Source organism: Moschus berezovskii, chromosome X (assembly GCF_049115385.1).
Source record: "Moschus berezovskii isolate FMDL1 chromosome X, NW_MosBer_1.0, whole genome shotgun sequence".
Taxonomy (NCBI): domain Eukaryota; kingdom Metazoa; phylum Chordata; class Mammalia; order Artiodactyla; family Moschidae; genus Moschus; species Moschus berezovskii.
In genome coordinates this window covers 76610283-76628713 of record NC_142488.1, presented here as the reverse complement: position 1 = coordinate 76628713, position 18431 = coordinate 76610283, and the positions used below count along the sequence as shown (strand labels likewise).

Below are 18431 nucleotides of genomic sequence, written 5' to 3'. Positions count from 1 at the left end.
AGATCATAAAGTAATATTTTTCTCTGTCTTATTTCACTCAGCGTAATGCTTTCTAGATTTATCCATGTTATTGAAATGGTAGGATTTTCTCATTGTTATTGCAAAATAATATTCCATTTTATAGATAGATAGGTAGGTAGACAGACCCCAGTGTCTTAATCCATTCATCCATCAATGGGCACTTAGGTTGTTTCCATATCTTGGCCATTGTAATTAATGCTGCTCTGAACATGAGAATGCAGATATCTTTTCAAGTTAGTGTTTTCATTTCCTTTGAATATAGTCCCAGGAGTGGAGCATTGGCCACTGGCTATGTTAGGTCCTTTGATCTTTCTTTTTCCCACTGGATCGTACTCCAATTTAACTTGACACGTTCAACTTTGCTCTGCAGATAAAAGTAACTCTACCTCTGCATTGATTTAGATAAGGCATGAATTTAAAAATCCAACAGAACTCTGTGGTGTCTGTGTTTGTTTTTTTATAGTATCTCTATGCTTCCATCTCTACCCTTAGAACTCAAGATGTCTACAGCTCTTTATTTAGAATTAAAGACAATGAATGTCAGGAATAAGAAACAAAACAGGAGAATTTTATTTTTGTATTTAAATATTTTAGCTATTGGAAATTTACATATTAAAAAACCAATTAAAGGTAAATTTGACATAATTTAAAGTCACACTCTTTATAACCAGAGGAAGTAGATTTTATTTAAATTCAGTTTGTCAAAGCACAAATACCTTCATAGGTTTATGTTGCTTTTCTTAAAAACTTAAAATGTAGTACATTTTATAAGCATCTCTGGATTTTATTTGTTGGTTTCACATATTACAATACAAAGTGCATTTAAAAGAACATACTGCAGAAATTCTAAAATTGTAATTTACTTGAAAAGTTACTGTCATCATAAAGTTTTTTTTTTAACATTTTCTTAATTTTTTTTTTTTTTATAATTGAACACGGAAGTAAGAATTTAAAAGCAAAATACTACTCAGTTAGGCTTTCTTGTTGTTTTTTTAATTTAAAGAATTTTTGAGTACATATATCCTCAAAATTCTTTACTGGATGAATACAAAATTAACATAAAAGCATGTATTGGTACATAAAAGATATAGAATTAAACATTGATGTTGAATATTTTGGTGTTTCCATGTGTTAATATTGCAGAACATCTCAATTTTACTACTGTTTAAAAATTGTTATTTTGAAAACTTGTTTACAATGACAGGTGTTAGAAGAGATTGCAGAAATGTTTAAGGATAATATTAATGTCTATATAAATGAGGCCCTGACACTCAAAAGCTAAGGTCACAGTTTGTATCAATACTATAGATGCTGCTGCTGCTACTGCTGCTAAGTCACTTCAGTCATGTCCGACTCTGTGTGACCACATAGACAGAAGCCCACCAGGCTCCCCCGTCCCTGGGATTCTCCAGGCAAGAACACTGGAGTGGGTTGCCATTTCCTTCTCCAATGTGTGAAAGTGGAAAGTGAAAAGTGAAAGTGAAGTCGCTCAGTCGTGTCCGACCCCCAGCGACCCCACGGACTGCAGCCTACCAGGCCCCTCCATCCATGGGACTCTCTAGGCAATAGCACTGGAGTGGCTTGCCATTGCCTTCTCCGATACTATATAGTCACCACTATATTATATAGACTGTGCATATGAAATTATAATATTTTACTGGTAACAAATCTAACAAGACAAAATGTTAAGGAATTACCAAATATGTATGTGTGCTTTGAAAAGTGGCACTGTAAAAAGAATGTCTGTGAAAATTTTAACATACTGTGATCAGCATAACAAATTATATCTGAGCTTTCTTTTAACCTATTTTTTACCTCTTGGTAAATGTGAGGTACTATTTGGGTATTTAGGATACTGTTTAAATATGAGGATGATGTCTTACTGAAAATCAAATGTTTTAATTTAAGCTTTAGATCTTTTATATTATTTATGTTCCAAATGATAGAATGCTTATTTTTTGGAAATAGAAAATATTTTTAACTTATCCTACTCTTAACTTAAAATTATCCATACTTTTATAACCTTTAATACTTTGGTCACTATCAATCTCCCTGAAGCATTTTTAACACTTTAAAATAATAAGGCTAAAACTAGACTACTGGCTTTTCATTTATATTAACTGCAACAACATGTACACTAAACACCTATAGGCAATTAATATTCAAAGACTTACTTTGGCTTCACAAATGAGAGCATTTATAACTACACATTAAAATGACACAAGAATTTTCATGTTTGATTACTAACTGAAGGAAAGGACATGTTTCTTCTTCCTCTTCTCTTCCTACTCCATTTCTTGAAATTATTCGGTTTCCTCCCCTTTGATAAAGATAGATTATGGTAGCTTCACCACCACAACACATGTACCAGCTCTTCCAATGTTAACAGGAACTTCCTAATGCAGAAAACAAAAACAAAGAAAGAAATGCTGTTTGAATGAACTCTGTATTTGGCATAATATATTGGAGCTGAAAAAAATCCTCAACTATTCTGGCCCAGCCTTCACCTTGCATAATGATAATGGAAAACACAGCCCAGATAACATTCCAGTGTGGAGACAGCATAGTCTTTAAAATGAAGTAGATCTGAATTTGAAGGACAGCTCATCTTGGTTAAGTTTCACCTATCTTGTAATTTTCTCACTTAAAAAATTGAAACTAATAATACTCATCTTTCAATGTTTTTGTTAGGGGTAAGCAAGAAAATGAATGAAAATAATAGGGATATAGTAGTTATAATCTATTTATCTAATTGTTCTCTTTCACCCTTTTCAAGGTCACACAATGAAACAGTGAAATACCTGTAATAGAATCTACATCTCTTAACTACTTGTCTATAATTTTCAGAAAAGTAATTTACACAAGGTTAGAAAAACTTTTTTTATCATATCTGACCAACATCTTTGTTTGCTAAATATTTCCTTCAATTACTAGCTGGTCCTAACCATTGTAAATTTAAGAGCTAACTGTATGGCAGAACTTGAGTATTTCTGAGGTTCATAATGAATCATATTGTTGGAGTAAAGAGATAGAAACCCATGTTCTTTCTCTGCCCCTTCTTATATTAATATTTTTCTTAGAATTTCTTCTGTTGATACCCAGAACTCTTTAAAGGGTTTAATTCCAGTCTTTTACTGTGCACCAAATCCATGAATGACTAATTAGTAGATAGGGGTGTTGCAATTTGTAGAATCTCTATAAGGAGGAAACTGAAAGATTTTTCTCCTGGGCACCAGCCAATAAGAAGGGACAGACATTTGTAGATAAAGGCATTATTCCTTGCTTCTCAAGTCAAAATACATACATAGAAAGTTAGTCAGAGAGTAAAGCTCTTGGATTATTGAATCTGATTCACTTTTCTATAAAAGGAATGAGTCCATGAAGCTTAGAAAATGGCTTGTCCTCACTTTATATAAATATTGATGGATCCTACTAATGATCAAAGAGCTCAATTAATAATTCTCTATAGCTAAATAAAGCACAGGCTATAAATTTCACTAAAAGAATTTGATTCATCCCTAGAGTGGAAGAGAATGGATGGATTCCAAATATATATTTTAATTTTTGAATTAAAACCTGAAATATATCAATTTGGATACTTAAGAGTACCTCTCTCCATTCATCTTTCTGTGCATCATACGATTCAACAGTGTTCAAATAAGTATGTCCATCATATCCTCCAACCACATAGAGTCTGTCTCCAAGGGGACATACAGCAACAGCATCTCGAGGGACACTCAGAGGTGCCACAGTTGACCATGAATCATTTTTTGGATCATACCTTAAGAAGTTCAGGCAGACAATTGAAAAGAAAGTTATACAGTGTTAAAATTAAAAAATAATATACATTAATAAAATATATACTTATCTAATTAAAATAAACTTAAAAATACCTTATAAATAGCAAATGTAATCAGAGTAATAAATATTAAGGCTATGACAGAATTTTCTTCAGCCACCAGAGGACACTCAAAGCATAGTGAAAATGAACTTCTTTGATCAGTTCTCAGATTTTCTGAGGAAACTTACACATTGGCATCTCAACATTATGTGAAAAATGTCCTCTTTGCCATTTAGTATGTTGGTTGGAGTGCATTTTTCTCTTACTCTTTATCAAAGTTATACATGTGATACCTGATCTTGTTTATGAGAGCTCACATTTTAAGTAAATCAGAATATAATTGCCTTTTTGTTATATAAACTATGGTTACCATGGTTTTAATACTCTCTGTAGTTACAGTGACCACAGTCTTATTATTTTTCTTATTCTTTCTTCTATGAAAGTTCTTATTCATCTTCATAGGACCCTGGGATTTTTATTTTCATTTTAATTTGAAGTTAATCCCTCATTCCCAAACATATTTTGTAAGCAAAATGACAGAGCACTCAGTAATCTGTATTAATTAAAATCGCCTCCAGGAATTATTTTCTAAAATTTGAACGCAGTACATAAAAATAAAATCTAAAAGAAGAGAACAGAACTTCCCTCATGGTCCCAGTGGTTAAGAATCCACCTGCCAGTGTAGGGGACACAGGTTTGATCTCCAATTCTTGGAAGATTTCACATTCCATGGGGCAATCAAGCTCAATGTGACACAACTACAGAGCCTGAGCCCTAGGGCCCAGGAGTCACAACTACTGAAATCCACATATTGCAACTATGGAAGCCCTCGAGCCTGGAGCCTGTGATCCCAGACAAGAGAAACCACTGAAATGAGAATCCAGCACACCACAATGAGGAGCAGCTCCGAATCTCCACAACTAAGGAAAGCTCGTGCTCAACAAAGAAGACCCAATAAAGACAAAAATAAAAAAACAAATTAAACTAAATTTTAAATAGGTTCTCTATTATAGTAAAAAAGGCTTAAATAGTTTTTTAAAAAATAGTGAACAAAAATACTTATACAGTTATATGTGGAAATTCTCTCTGATTTTATAATGGCTAATTTGTAAATTCAAATGAAAACATTTATTTTACAAAAGATATTTTCATTTATTACCATCTGTTAATTTCCTTATATTTGTATTACTCATCTGATTTCCGTGGGTTTTTTTGTTTGTTTGTTTAATCATAATCTAAATCATATAACTTCAGCTTTCACTTGAACTTGGTTTACACATCCAGTAATATTTTCAATAATATCTGAAATCAGCAATAATTAAGATATCCTCAATATCCACCACACATTGTTGGGTGTCATGAAGGATTTCACCTTTAATTATGATGTTATACTGAAACTCATAACCAGAAGATCCACAGCTATGTGTTTTAGCTAAGCTAACTCTTCAACACAATTGCTATTGTTAATTGATGCTGCATTCAGCTAACAGAGTACACTCATACAAGTACACACACATATGACTGGTGAACCAGGGCTCACAGGATTCTTTTATAGATTGGCATCCAGAGTCCAAGATTTTTCTGCATGTACATGATAATAAATGTTCAAAAATCTGGTTAATGTTAATAATATCTGGACATGGCTTGATTAACAAGAGAAGTTTGGAGAATGTAGAATCTTTTGAAGAAAGAAAATTGTCATATTGGTTATTATCTGTAAGACACACAGGAGCAGTTAATAAAGAAAAAGTTAGCCACTACATCACCTTCAAATTAAACAGCACCTGTTTCTCCTGTTTTGTTTCTCTTTTTCTTTTTTCTCTTGTTTTTTGGTTTCTCCTTACTTTGGTTATAAGTATATATATTCTAGTGGAAATAAAATGCAGATGTAAGTAAAGAGAATTGGTAATGGACTTATTCCTCCACTTGGTGTAATTGCGGATAATTTGATTGACTTCTTTGCTACTATTTTCTCATCACTGTTATAGAAATGGTAACCCCTGACCCAGCCGTCACAAGTTTATGTGATGGTTTTAGAAAACTTTAATTTAAGTGATTATCTTAATTAACTGGATGAGACTCCTATGGTAAGTTGTTGATTTTTGAGTAGAAAAAGAGTTTCAGGAATATTGCCTAGGACATGGAAATGAGAATTATCTAATTCCATAGAGTGTGCATCTTTGACTTTCTACTGACAAGACTATTTTACAACTATATAAGTGTAGAAATTAAGTTGTAGAAACTGATTTTTCTTGTGATTCTTATACATAACAATAAAATAAATTTTGCTTGACAGAGATATAATTAATTTCTAACCCCAAATGATGACCCTCCCAAGTATTGTTTTATTTTCTATAGGATACTAACTACTATTGCAACTATGAACAATTTTTACAGCATTTTTCAGCATTTTCCTAACTGTTTTTATGTATTTTCTTCAAAGGTTCTTTGAAATAATTTTAATTATCTGAAAATAATTATAGCTTCCTCTTTATATGACAGTTGATAATTAATTAATGAACTACACAAAATATTTGACATGTTACTCATATTTGTATCAAAGGCATAACTTTTCAAAAATTATACTTTAGCACTAATTATTCCTTTGATATCTTTTCAAAGAAAATGCCAATAAGCGGATACTGATAGTAATACTAAAATTAATTATAAAATAATACAAACAAAATAATACCAGCAACTAGCTTCCATTAAGTACTTAATATGTGCCATGCAACACACTTATTATTCTGTACCTTATGAGGTTGATTATTCCCACTTTTCATATGAGGAAACTGTCTACAAGTGTAAAGTAACTGGGTCAAACTCCCATAACTTGCAAATAACAGATCTGGGATTTGCACCCAGATCTTTCTGCCTCCAAATCTAGTGCTTTCAACTAGTATACTATACAATTTTTGATATGCATGAAGTGCTTTTTTCCCATTAAAAATTAAAAGTGGTATATTTGGAAATATAATTACATCAGTAAATAAACATTAGTTATTAGCCTGAATTATGAACTCTATGTTCAGCTTCTTACCCTGAGTTTATATTTTCCTAGTTGTATGTGTAAATGCCTATTGAGATTAGTTAGACACCTCATATTATTGTAAGGCTAATTTCACGGTGAACACTCTACAGTGCTAAAATGCAGCCAAATTCCTCTCTTTTTCAGGTCTCAACATAGAATTACACAATTGCAAGCATCCTAAGTAAAGCCAGGAAAATGCTGCCATAATAATGAAAGAGAGGAAGGTGATTTAATTAAACATTTTTATGTATTTTAGATTTTTTTCTTTATGAAATGTATGCTTTATAGACTAAAGCTAATTTCTTAATCCAGTACATTTAGATATAAGAAATCAAGTAAATGCAACACAAGCTAAACCACTAAGATAAAACAAAAAGCCTCCAACACTGAAATAGACAAAAATATAAGACTTTAGTATTCCAGAAAATCTCTTACTAATTTGAATTTATTAAAAGTAAATGGCTATTTTAAGAGCTGAGAGTATTGCTTGTCTTTATATATGATTTAACTTTCATTTCAGATGAAATTTTTGAGAAGTCAGGTTTGATTTTCGTAGTAACAAACCTTCATAACTTTTTATTTACTAGATACAATTTTTCACAGTATTGCTTATTTTGTATAAAACCCTTCTAGACACCTTTAATACCATTGTAAAGAACAATAGGAATTCATTATATCAGTATTACTCTTTGAAATCTCCTTGTGGACTTACTACTCGAATATAACTTAAGTATTAATGGAATTTAAGAAATAATAATTAATTTTACATGGGTTTCTTTGTACATTTGATTAAACCAAGTTTTCCCAAATAATTACTGACACTGTCTGTTTATCATATAGGAGGTAATACAGTTTTTAACATTATCAACTGTCATATAAAGAGGAAGCTATAATTATTTTCAGATATAGAAAAATACATAGCTTTACAAATGTAAAGATAGAATTCAATGACTAGATACTCTTCCTTAAAATGAAACCTACACTTAGGCAAATTTACTTTTATTAAAATTTTTATTTCTTTAAAATTTATTTGTTTTTAATCAAAGGAAAATTGCTTTACAATACTGATTCGACCTCTGCCATACATCAAAATGAATCAGCCATATGTTCCCTCCATCTTGAATCTTTCTTCGACATGCCACCCCATACCTATCTGCTAGGTTGTCACAAAGCACCAGGTTGAGCTCCCCCTGTGTTGAATAGCAACTTCCTATTAGCTATCTGTTTTACACACAGTAATCTCAAGGTCAGTCTTCATTCCAATCCCAAAGAAGGGCAATGCCAAAGAATGCTCAAACTACCGCACAATTGCACTCATCTCACACGCTAGTAAAGTCATGCTCAAAATTCTCCAAGCCAGGCTTTAGCAATATGTGAACCGTGAACTCCCAGATGTTCAAGCAGGTTTTAGAAAAGGCAGAGACACCAGAGATCAAATTGCCAACATCCGCTGGATCATGGAGAAAGCAAGAGAGTTCCAGAAAAATATCTATTTCTGCTTCATTGACTATGCCAAAGCCTTTGACTGTGTGGGTCACAATAAACTGTGGAACATTCTGAAAGAGATGGGAATCCCAGACCACCTGACCTGCCTCTTGAGAAACCTGTATGCAGGTCAGCAAGCAACAGTCAGAACTGTACATGGAACAACAGACTGGTTCCAAATAGGAAAAGGAGTACGTCAAGGCTGTATATTGTCACCTTGCTTATTTAACTTATATGCAGAGTACATCATGAGGAATGCTGGGCTGGAAGAAGCACAAGCTGGAATCAAGATTTCTGAGAGAAATATCAACAACCTCAGATATGCAGATGACACTACCCTAACTGCAGAAAGTGAAGAGGAACTCAAAAGCCTCTTGATGAAAGTGAAAGAGGAGAGTGAGAAGGTTGGCTTGAAGCTCAACATTCAGAAAACAAAAATCATGGCATCTGGTCCCATCACTTCATGGGAAATAGATGGCAAAACAGTGGAAACAGTGTCAGACTTTATTTTTTTGGGCTCCAACATCACTGCAGATGGTGATTACAGCCATGAAATTAAAAGACTCTTACTCCTTGGAAGGAAAGTTATGACCAACCTTGATAGTATATTAAAAAGCAGAGACATTACTTTGCCAACAAAGGTCCGTCTAGTCAAGGCAATGGTTTTTCCCGTGGTCATGTATGGATGTGAGAGTTGGACTGTGAAGAAAGTTAATCACCGAAGAATTGATGCTTTTGAACTGTGGTGTTGGAGAAGACTCTTGAGAGTCCCTTGTACTGCAAGGAGATCCAACCAGTCCATTCTAAAGGAGATCAATCCTGGGTGTTCATTGGAAGGACTGATGCTGAAGCTGAAACTGCAATACTTTTGCCACCTCATGCGATGAGTTGACTCACTGGAAAAGACTCTGATGCTGGGAAAGGTTGGGGGGGGGAGGAGAAGGGGACGACCGAGAATGAGATGGCTGGATGGCATCACTGACTCTGTGGACTTGAGTCTGAGTGAACTCTGGGTGTTGGTGATGGACAGGGAGGCGTGGCGTGCTGTGATGTCGCGGAGAGTCAGACATGACTGAGAGACTGAACTGAACTGAACTGATGATAATATACTCCTATTTTTTTTTAGAGAAATATCCATACATTTCTCCATAGAGGCAGTATCAATTTGCGTTCCCAACAATAGTGCAAGTGGATTCCCTTTTCTCCTCATTCTCCCCAGAATTTCCTGTTGGTAGATTTCTGCTGATAGCAATTCTAACCAGTGTGAAATGATACATCATTGTTCTGATTTGCATTTCTCTAATAATAAGCAATTTGAGCACTTTTAATGTATTTTTTTAGCCATTTGAAGGGCTTCTTTGGAAAAATGCCCATTTAGGTTTTCTGCCTAATTTATGATTGGGTTTTCTGTTTTTATAATATTGAACTGCATGATGTGCTTGCATATTTTGGAGATTAATCATTTGTCAGTTACTTTATTTGCAATTCCATTCAGTCAATCAATCATGTGGTACACTTTGCGAACCCATGACCTGCAGCACACCAGGCTTCCCTGTCCATCACCAACTGTTGGAGATTAATCAAACTCATGTCCATCGAGTCAGTGATGTCATCCAACCATCTCATCTGTCGTCCCCTTTTCTTCCCACCTTCAGACTTTCCCAGCATCAGGGTGTTTTCCAAGGAGTCAATTCTTCACATCAGGGTACAAATTATTGGAATCTCACCATGATCATCAGCCCTTCCAATGAATATTCAGGACTGATTTCCTTTAGGATTGACTGTTGGATGTCCTTGCAGTCCAAGAGTCTCTCAAGAGTCTTCTTCAACACCACAGTTCAAGAGCATCAAATCTTTGGCTCTCAGCTTTCTTTATAGTCCAATTCTCACATCCATACATGACTACTTGGAAAACCATAGCTTTGACTAGACAGACATTTGTTGGCAAAGTAATGTCTCTGCTTTTTAATACGTTTTCTACGTTGGCCTTAACTTTTCTTCCAAGTACAAGCATCCTTTAATTTCATGGCTGCAGTCAGTCACCATCTGCAGTGATTTTGGAGCCCCCAAAATAAAGTCTGTCACTGTTTCCACTGTTTCCCTATCTATTTGCAATGAAGTGATGGGACCAGATTCCATGATCTTAGCCTTCTGAATGTTGAGCTTTAAGGCAACGTTTTTAACTCTCCTCTTTCACTTTCACCAAGAGGCTCTTTAATGCCTCTTCACTTCCTGCCATCAGAGTGGTGTCATCTGCATATGTGAGGTTATTGATATTTCTCCATGCAATCTTGATTCCAGCTTGTGCTTCATCCAGTCCAGAGTTTCTCATGATGTATTCTGCATATAAATTAAATAAGCTGGGTGACAACATACAGCCTTGACATACTCCTTTCCTGATTTAGAACCCATCCATTTTTACATGTCAAGTTCTAATCATTACTTCTTGAAAGAATACAGATTTCTCAAGAGGCAGCTAAGGTTGTCTAGTATTCCCATCCCTTGTATAATTTTCCACAGTTTGTTGTGATCCACACAGTCAAAGGCTCTGGCATAGTCAATAAAGCAGAAGTAGATGTTTTTCTGGAACTCTCTTGATGACCCAGCAGATGTTGGCAATTTGATCTCTGGTTCCTCAGGCTTTTCTAAAACAAGCTTGAACACCTGGAAGTTCATAGTTCATATACTATTGAAGTGTGGCTTGGCGAATTTTGAGCATTACTTTACTAGCATGTGAGATGAGTGCAATTGTGCAGTAGTTTTAACATTCTTTGACATTGCCTTTTTTTGGGATTGGAATGAAAAGTGATCTTTTCCAGTCCTGTGGCCACTGCTGAGTTTTCCAAATTTGTTGGTGTATTGAGTGTAGCACTTTCACAGCATCATCTTTTAGGATTTGAAATAGCTCAACTGGAAGTCCATCACCTCCACTAGCTCTGTTCGTACTGACACTTCCTAAGGCCTACTTGACTTCTCACTCCAGTATTCTGGCTTTAGGTGAGTGATCACACCATTGTGCTTATCTGGGTCATGAAGATCTCTTTTATATAGTTCTTCTGTGTATTTTTGCCACCTCTTCTTAATATCTTTTGCTTCTGTTAGGTCCAGTGGACCTAACAGATGTGCCTATCCTTGCATGAAAAGTTCCCTTGGTATCTCTAATTTTCTTGAGGAGTTCTGTCGTCTTTCCCATTCTACTGTTTTCCTCTATTTCTTTGCACTGATTACTGAGGCAGTCTTTCTTATCTCCCCTTGCTATTCTTTGGAACTCTGCTTTTAAATAGGTATTTCTTTCCTTTTCCCTTTGATTTCACATTTTTTTTCTTTTCTCAACTATTTGTAAGGCTTCCTCGAACAACCATTTTACCCTTTTGCATTTCTTTTCCATGGGGATGGTCTTGGTCCCTGTCTCTTGTACAATGTCACGAACCTCCATCCAGAGTTCATCAGGCACTCTATCAGATCTATTCCCTTAAAGCTATTTCTCACTTCCACTGTATAATCATAAGGGATTTGATTTAGTTCATATCTGAATGGTCTAGTGGTTTTCCCTACTTTCTTCAATTTAAGTCTGAATTTGGCAATAAGGAGTCCATGATCTGAGCCACAGTCAGCTCCTGGTCTTGGTTTTGCTAACTGTATAGTGCTTCTCCATCTTTGGCTGCAAAGAATATAATCAGTCTGATTTCAGTGTTGAGCATCTGGTGATGTCCATGTGTAGAGTCTTATCTAGGCAATTTAAAACCTCAATAAAGTCTATAATTTTCTCAACTTCTTACATTGAACTTTAACAAGTCTTGGGTGCATCATATTCCTTTGGTCTTTCTAAAAGGGAAACACGATTCCAATTAGGTATGTATACACAAGCACTGAGTAAATGCTTAGAATTTGAAATACACAATGAAATTTTATAACAATAAAATTGGAAATATTGACTTGAGTTTTAATCCCATCAATAGTACTGAGTGTGCTGTAGTGAACTTTTGGTTTTATAATAAGTTAGAAATCAAATATGACTGGTTTCCAATCTTTTACAAACTCCACTTATATGAAAAAAAAATCCGTTAGCCACTATTTGTCAGTTAACCATAGAGTGTTTCAACTTCCACTTCTGTAAGATGACGGGAATATAGTAGATTTTCAAGGTCTTTTCCATTTGTAATTACATATAATTTCATTATTGTGCTTCTGGATATTTATATAAAGGGCAGAACAAGTTCAGCTCTACTTTTTAAATGTACAAGCAACTCAAGCTGATTTTCATATGTTATTTTTTTATTATTTTGTTTTCAATTTTACATAACTAGGGAGTAATACCAGCAAGACAGTAGGCTAGGAAGTTCTAGTATCTTATTCTAGCACAAAAATTATTGAACAAACCAACAGAAACTAGCTCAGATAACGTTGTAGCAGTTCTGGAACGCAGTCAAGATCAAAAGCAATAAATTCCATGCTCATTTAAGATAAAGTAGTAGGCAATTTTTTGAAATTCTTACTTGGTGTTGCCCCACTCCCTTCTAGAAAGACATGGTATGGATTGGCGAAAGCAGTAGCTCAGCCCCAGTTCCTTCAGTTCCTTTTCCTGAATCAGAGAGAGAAGAGCAGAGCTAATAATCTTCAATCTAACTTGTCTCGATTGTTCCCAAAGAGGTTATTTTCTGTGTCACCTAGCTCAGAGTTCAGATAGTCTAATGTGACATAGTTCATATCTCAGGCTAGGAAAAGCCACGAGAAGTAGTGCACGTAGTTCATGAAAGTTGTGGGGAGATTACAGATGCACTGACAACTGAGAAAAGAGATTACTGATATTACAAAACTATTGATTGCTCCAAAAGTAAGCTAAGGCCCTGAATGACAGCAGGGCCAAGACTCTTAAGAAAAGTAAGGCATTTGAAAGCATCCATGTATACAGAGAATCAAATACACACCCAGGAAAAAGACAAATCTAGTAAAGGTCTGAGAAGACCTCAAGTCTTAATGCTAAGTTGATCTCAAGCACAGAATATAATTAGTGATTAATTAGTGACAGTCTTCCTATGTAAGGAGCCAATCTGCAAGGACTAGGAAGGTTATTTCAAAATGTCCAGTTTGCAACAAACATCACAAAGCATACAGATAAATAGGAAAATGAATGTTACTCAAAAGAACAAAATAAACTTCCAGAGCCTTTTTTTTTGTTAGAAACACAGGCATCTGTCTTCCTAGAGAAAGATATTAAGAGAACAGTCATATATTCTCAAAAAGCAAAAAGAAAAAAAGGCAAAGAACTAAATGAAAGAGGAAAATGATAAATGAACAAAATAAGAATGTCAACAGAGGAAATAAGTTATAAAGAAGAAAAAATAGAAATTCTGGATTTAAAAGATGACTGAAGTTAAAACCTTACTAGAAGGCTTAATTGGAGATTTGAGCAAGCAGAAGGAAGAATAAGTGAACTTGAAGACAAGTCTTTTGAAAATGATCTAGTCTCAGGAGCAAAAATAATGAAAAAAAAGTGAATGAAGTCTAAGGAAATTCTGAGATGACATCAAGTGAGTTAATATATGCATTCTAGGGGAAGAAGTGGAAACAGAAAGGGAAGAAGAAAGGGCGGAAGAGGAGGTGGGGAAGATCAAGAAGAAGATATGGTTCTATAGCACTAGTAGAATTCAATTCCCCACCTACAATAAAAAATAGAAAAAAACAGACAGAAGATCAGTAAGTACATGAAAGATGAACAATTATAGGCCAATTGGACCTACTCCCCTAAAACTCAGAAGATATATTTTTCATGAGCAAGCAAGAAACATAATCCAAGATAAAGCATATTTTAGGGCATAAAACAGTTCAGTTCAGGTCAGTTCAGTCGCTCAGTCGTGTCTGACTCTCTGCGACCCCATGAATCACAGCACGCCAGGCCTCCCTGTCCATCACCAACTCCCAGAGTTCACTCAAACCCATGTCCACAGAGTCGGTGATGCCATCCAGCCATCTCATTCTCCGTTGTCCCCTTCTCCTCCCGCCCCCAACCTTTCCCAGCATCAGAGTCTTTTCCAGTGAGTCAACTTGTCGCATGAGTGGCCAAAGTATTGCAGTTTCAGCTTTAACATCAGTCCTTCCAAAGAACACGCGGTATTGATCTCCCTTAGAATGGACTGGTTGGAACTCCTTGCGGTACAAGGGACTCTCAAGAGTCTTCTCCAACATCACAGTTCAAAAGCATCAATTCTTCGGTGATCAGCTTTCTTCACAGTCCAAGTCTCACATCCATACATGACCATGGGAAAAACCATAGCCTTGTTAGATGGACATTTGTTGGCAAAGTAATGTCTCTGCTTTTTAATGTATTATCAAGGTTGGTCATAACTTTCCTTCCAAGGAGTAAGAGTCTTTTAATTTCATGGCTGCAATCACCATCTGCAGTGATTTTGTAGCCCAAAAAAATAAAGTCTGACACTGTTTCCACTGTTTTTCCATCTATTTCCCATGAAGTGATGGGACCAGATGCCATGATCTTTGTTTTCTGAATGTTGAGCTTCAAGCCAACCTTCTCACTCTCCTCTTTCACTTTCATCAAGAGGCTTTTGAGTTCCTCTTCACTTTCTGCCATAAGGGTGGTGTCATTTGCATATCTGAGGTTATTGATATTTCTCCCAGCAATCTTGATTCCAGCTTGTGCTTCTTCCAGCCCAGCGTTCCTCATGATGTACTCTGCATATAAGTTAAATAAGCAAGGTGACAATATACAGCCGTGACGTACTCCTTTTCCTGTTTGGAAACAGTCTGTTGTTCCATGTACAGTTCTGACTGTTGCTTCTTGACCTGCATACATGTTTCTCAAGAGGCAGGTCAGGTGGTCTGGGATTCCCATCTCTTTCAGAATTATCCACAGTTTATTGTGATCCACACAGTCAAAGGCTTTGGCATAGTCAATGAAGCAGAAATAGATGCTCTTCTGGAACTCTCTTGCTTTCTCCATGATCCAGCGGATGTTGGCAATTTGATCTCTGGTGCCTCTGCCTTTTCTAAAACCTGCTTGAACATCTGGGAGTTCATGGTTCACATACTGCTGAAGCCTGGCTTGGAGAATTTTGAACATGACTTTACTAGCGTGTGAGATGAGTGCAATTGTGCAGTGGTTTGAGCATTATTTGGCATTCCCTTTCATTGGGATTGGAATGAAGACTGACCTTTCCAGTCCTGTGGCCACTGCTGAGTTTTCCAAATTTGCTGGCATATTGAGTGCAGAACTTTCACAGCATCATCTTTCAAGATTTGAAATAGCTCAACTGGAATTCCATCACCTCCACTAGCTTTGTTTGTAGTGATGCTTTCTAAGGCCCACTTGACTTCACATTCCAAGATGTCTGGCTCTAAGTCAGTGATCACGTTATTGTGACTATCTTGGTCGTGAAGATCTTTTTTGTACAGTTCTTCTGTGTATTCTTGCCACCTCTTCTTAATATCTTCTGCTTCTGTTAGGTCCATACCATTTCTGTCCTTTATCGAGCCCATCTTTGCATGAAATATTCCCTTGGAATCTTTAATTTTCTTGAAGAGAACTCTTGTTTTTCCTATTCTGTTCTTTATTTCTTTGCATTGATCCCTGAGGAAGGCTTTCTTATCTCTCCTTGCTATTCCTTGGAACTCTGCCTTCAGATGCTTTTTCTCCTTTGCTTTTCGTTTCTCTTCTTTTCACAGTAAGGCCTCCTCAGACAGCCATTTTACTTTTTTGCATTTCTTTTCCATGGGAATAGTCTTGGTCCCTGTCTCCTGTACAATGTCATGAACCTCCGTCCAGAGTTCATCAGGCACTCTATCTATCAGATCCTGTCCATTAAATCTATTCCTCACTTCCACTGTATAATCATAAGGGATTTGATTTATGTCATATCTGAATGGTCTAGTGGTTTTCCCTTCTTTCTTCAAGTTAAGTCTGAATTTAAGTCTTAATAAATTTAAAATACTGAAAACGTGCAGTATTTTCACAGTGGAATGAAACTCTAAATCAACAACAGAAGGAAAAGTGATATATCCACACATAGATAGAAATGAAAGAATACACACTTAAACAACATGTCAAAGAACACATTAAAGGGAAATTAGAAAATATCTTGAAGCAAGTGAAAATGAAATCGTGACTCACACGTGTCTTATGGAATGCAAAGAAAACTATGATAGGAGTCTATACCTGTAAAAGCTTACATATTAAAGGAAAAAAAATTGCAAATCAAAAACCTAACTTTACACCTTTATAAACTTGAAAAAGAAGAGTAACTAAACCTAAAATTAGCATAAGGTAGGAAATAATAAATGTTATAGCATAGATAAGTAATACAAAGAATAGAAAAACAATATAAAAAACAATGTAATCAAGAGTTGTTTCTGCATAATATCAAAATTGATAAACCTTTAGATAGATTAAGTTTGAGAAAAGGACAAAACACATATAAAATCAAATGAAGTGGAAATTAATACTGCTTTTATGAAAAAGAGAAGGTGATAAAAGTACTATGAAAAATTGTTCACTAACAATTTGATTAACCTTGATGAAATGGACAAATTTCTAGAAACTCACAACTCATCAAGATTAAACCATGATAGAACTATAATTGTAAGGAAATCAAAAGTTTCCTAACAAATTGCAGTTGATCGTTGAACAATGTGAGTGCTAGAGGATCCCTGTACCGTTGAAAGTTTGTGTATAAATTTACAGTTATCCCTCCATATCCATGGTTCTGTATCAGTGGATTCAACCAACTATAGATTGTAGCATATATTTACTATAATACTATTTTTGTTCAGTTGCTCAGTCATGTCTGACTCTTTGCCATACCATGGAATGCAGCATGCCAGGCTTCCCAGTCCTTCACCATTTCCTGGACCTTGTTCAAAGTCATGTTCATTGAGTCAGTGATGCCATCCAACAATCTTTTCCTCTGCTGTCCCCTTCTCCTCCTGCCTTCAATCTTTCTCAGCATCAGGGTCTTTTCCAATGAGTTGGTGCTTCACATCAGGTGGCCAAAGCATTGAAGCTTCAGGTTCAGCATCAGTCCTTCGAATAAATATTCAGGACTGATTTCCTTTAGGATTGACTGGTTTGTTCTCCTTGCAGTCCATGGGACTCTCAAGAGCTTTCTCCAGCACAACAGTTTGAAAGAACAAATTCTTCGGTGCTTAGCTTTCTATATGGTCCAACACTCACACCCATACATGACTATTGGTAAAACCATAGCATTGACTACACAGACCTTTGTTGGCAAAGTGATATCTCTGCTTTTTACATGTCATATGCCTTTTTAGTAGGCATGTCATAACTTTTCTACCAAGGAGACTTTTAATTTTATGTTTGCAGTCACAATCTGCAGTGATTTTGGAGTCCAAGAAAATAAAGTCTCTCACTGTTTACATTGTTTGACCATCTGTTTGCCATGAACTGAAAGGACTGGATGACATGATCTTAGTTTTTTGAATGTTGAGTTTTAAGCCAGATCTTTCACATTCCTATTTCACCTTCATTAACATGCTCTTTAGTTCCTCTTCACTTTCTGGCATGAGGATGATGTCATCTGCATATCTGAGGTTGTTGATACTTCTCCCAGCAATCTTGATTGCAGCCTGTGCTTCATCGAGTGCGGTAGTACTGTAGTACATATTTATTGAAAAAAAAAAAATCCACACATGTGGATTTGTTCAGTTCACACTGATGTTGCTTTAGGATCAACTGTAGTGAAAAATCTCATAACAAAGAAACAACAAAGGTCAGATGGCTTCACTGGTGAATTCTATCATATATTTAGAGAAGAATTAACACTAATCCTTATCAAAATCTTTCAAAATATTGAAGAAGTAACACATCTAAACTCATTCTGCAAGGTCAGCATTTCATTCATACCAAAGCCACACAAAGACACTATAAGAAAACTACACACTGATATTCCTAATAAATACTGAATTCAAACATTTTCAACATAATACTAGAAAATTGAATTCACCAGATTATTAATGTGATTATATACCATAATAAAGTGGGATTTCTTCCTGGAATGAAACAATGGGTTATCATGCAAAATT

General features: G+C 35.5%; 1 protein-coding gene across 1 annotated transcript in view; it reads right to left on the bottom strand.

The window, feature by feature from the left end:
- Nucleotides 1-626: 626 nt before the first annotated feature.
- Nucleotides 627-18431, bottom strand: part of KLHL4 (kelch like family member 4) — a 121814-nt gene continuing 104009 nt past the window's right edge. Inside the window, exons 10-11 of the mRNA XM_055393582.2 lie at nt 3631-3802; nt 627-2417 (exon numbers count right to left, since the gene is read on the bottom strand). Coding sequence (XP_055249557.1) covers nt 2358-2417; nt 3631-3802 — 232 coding nt within the window. The 3' untranslated portion in view covers nt 627-2357. The remainder of the gene's footprint in view (nt 2418-3630; nt 3803-18431) is intronic.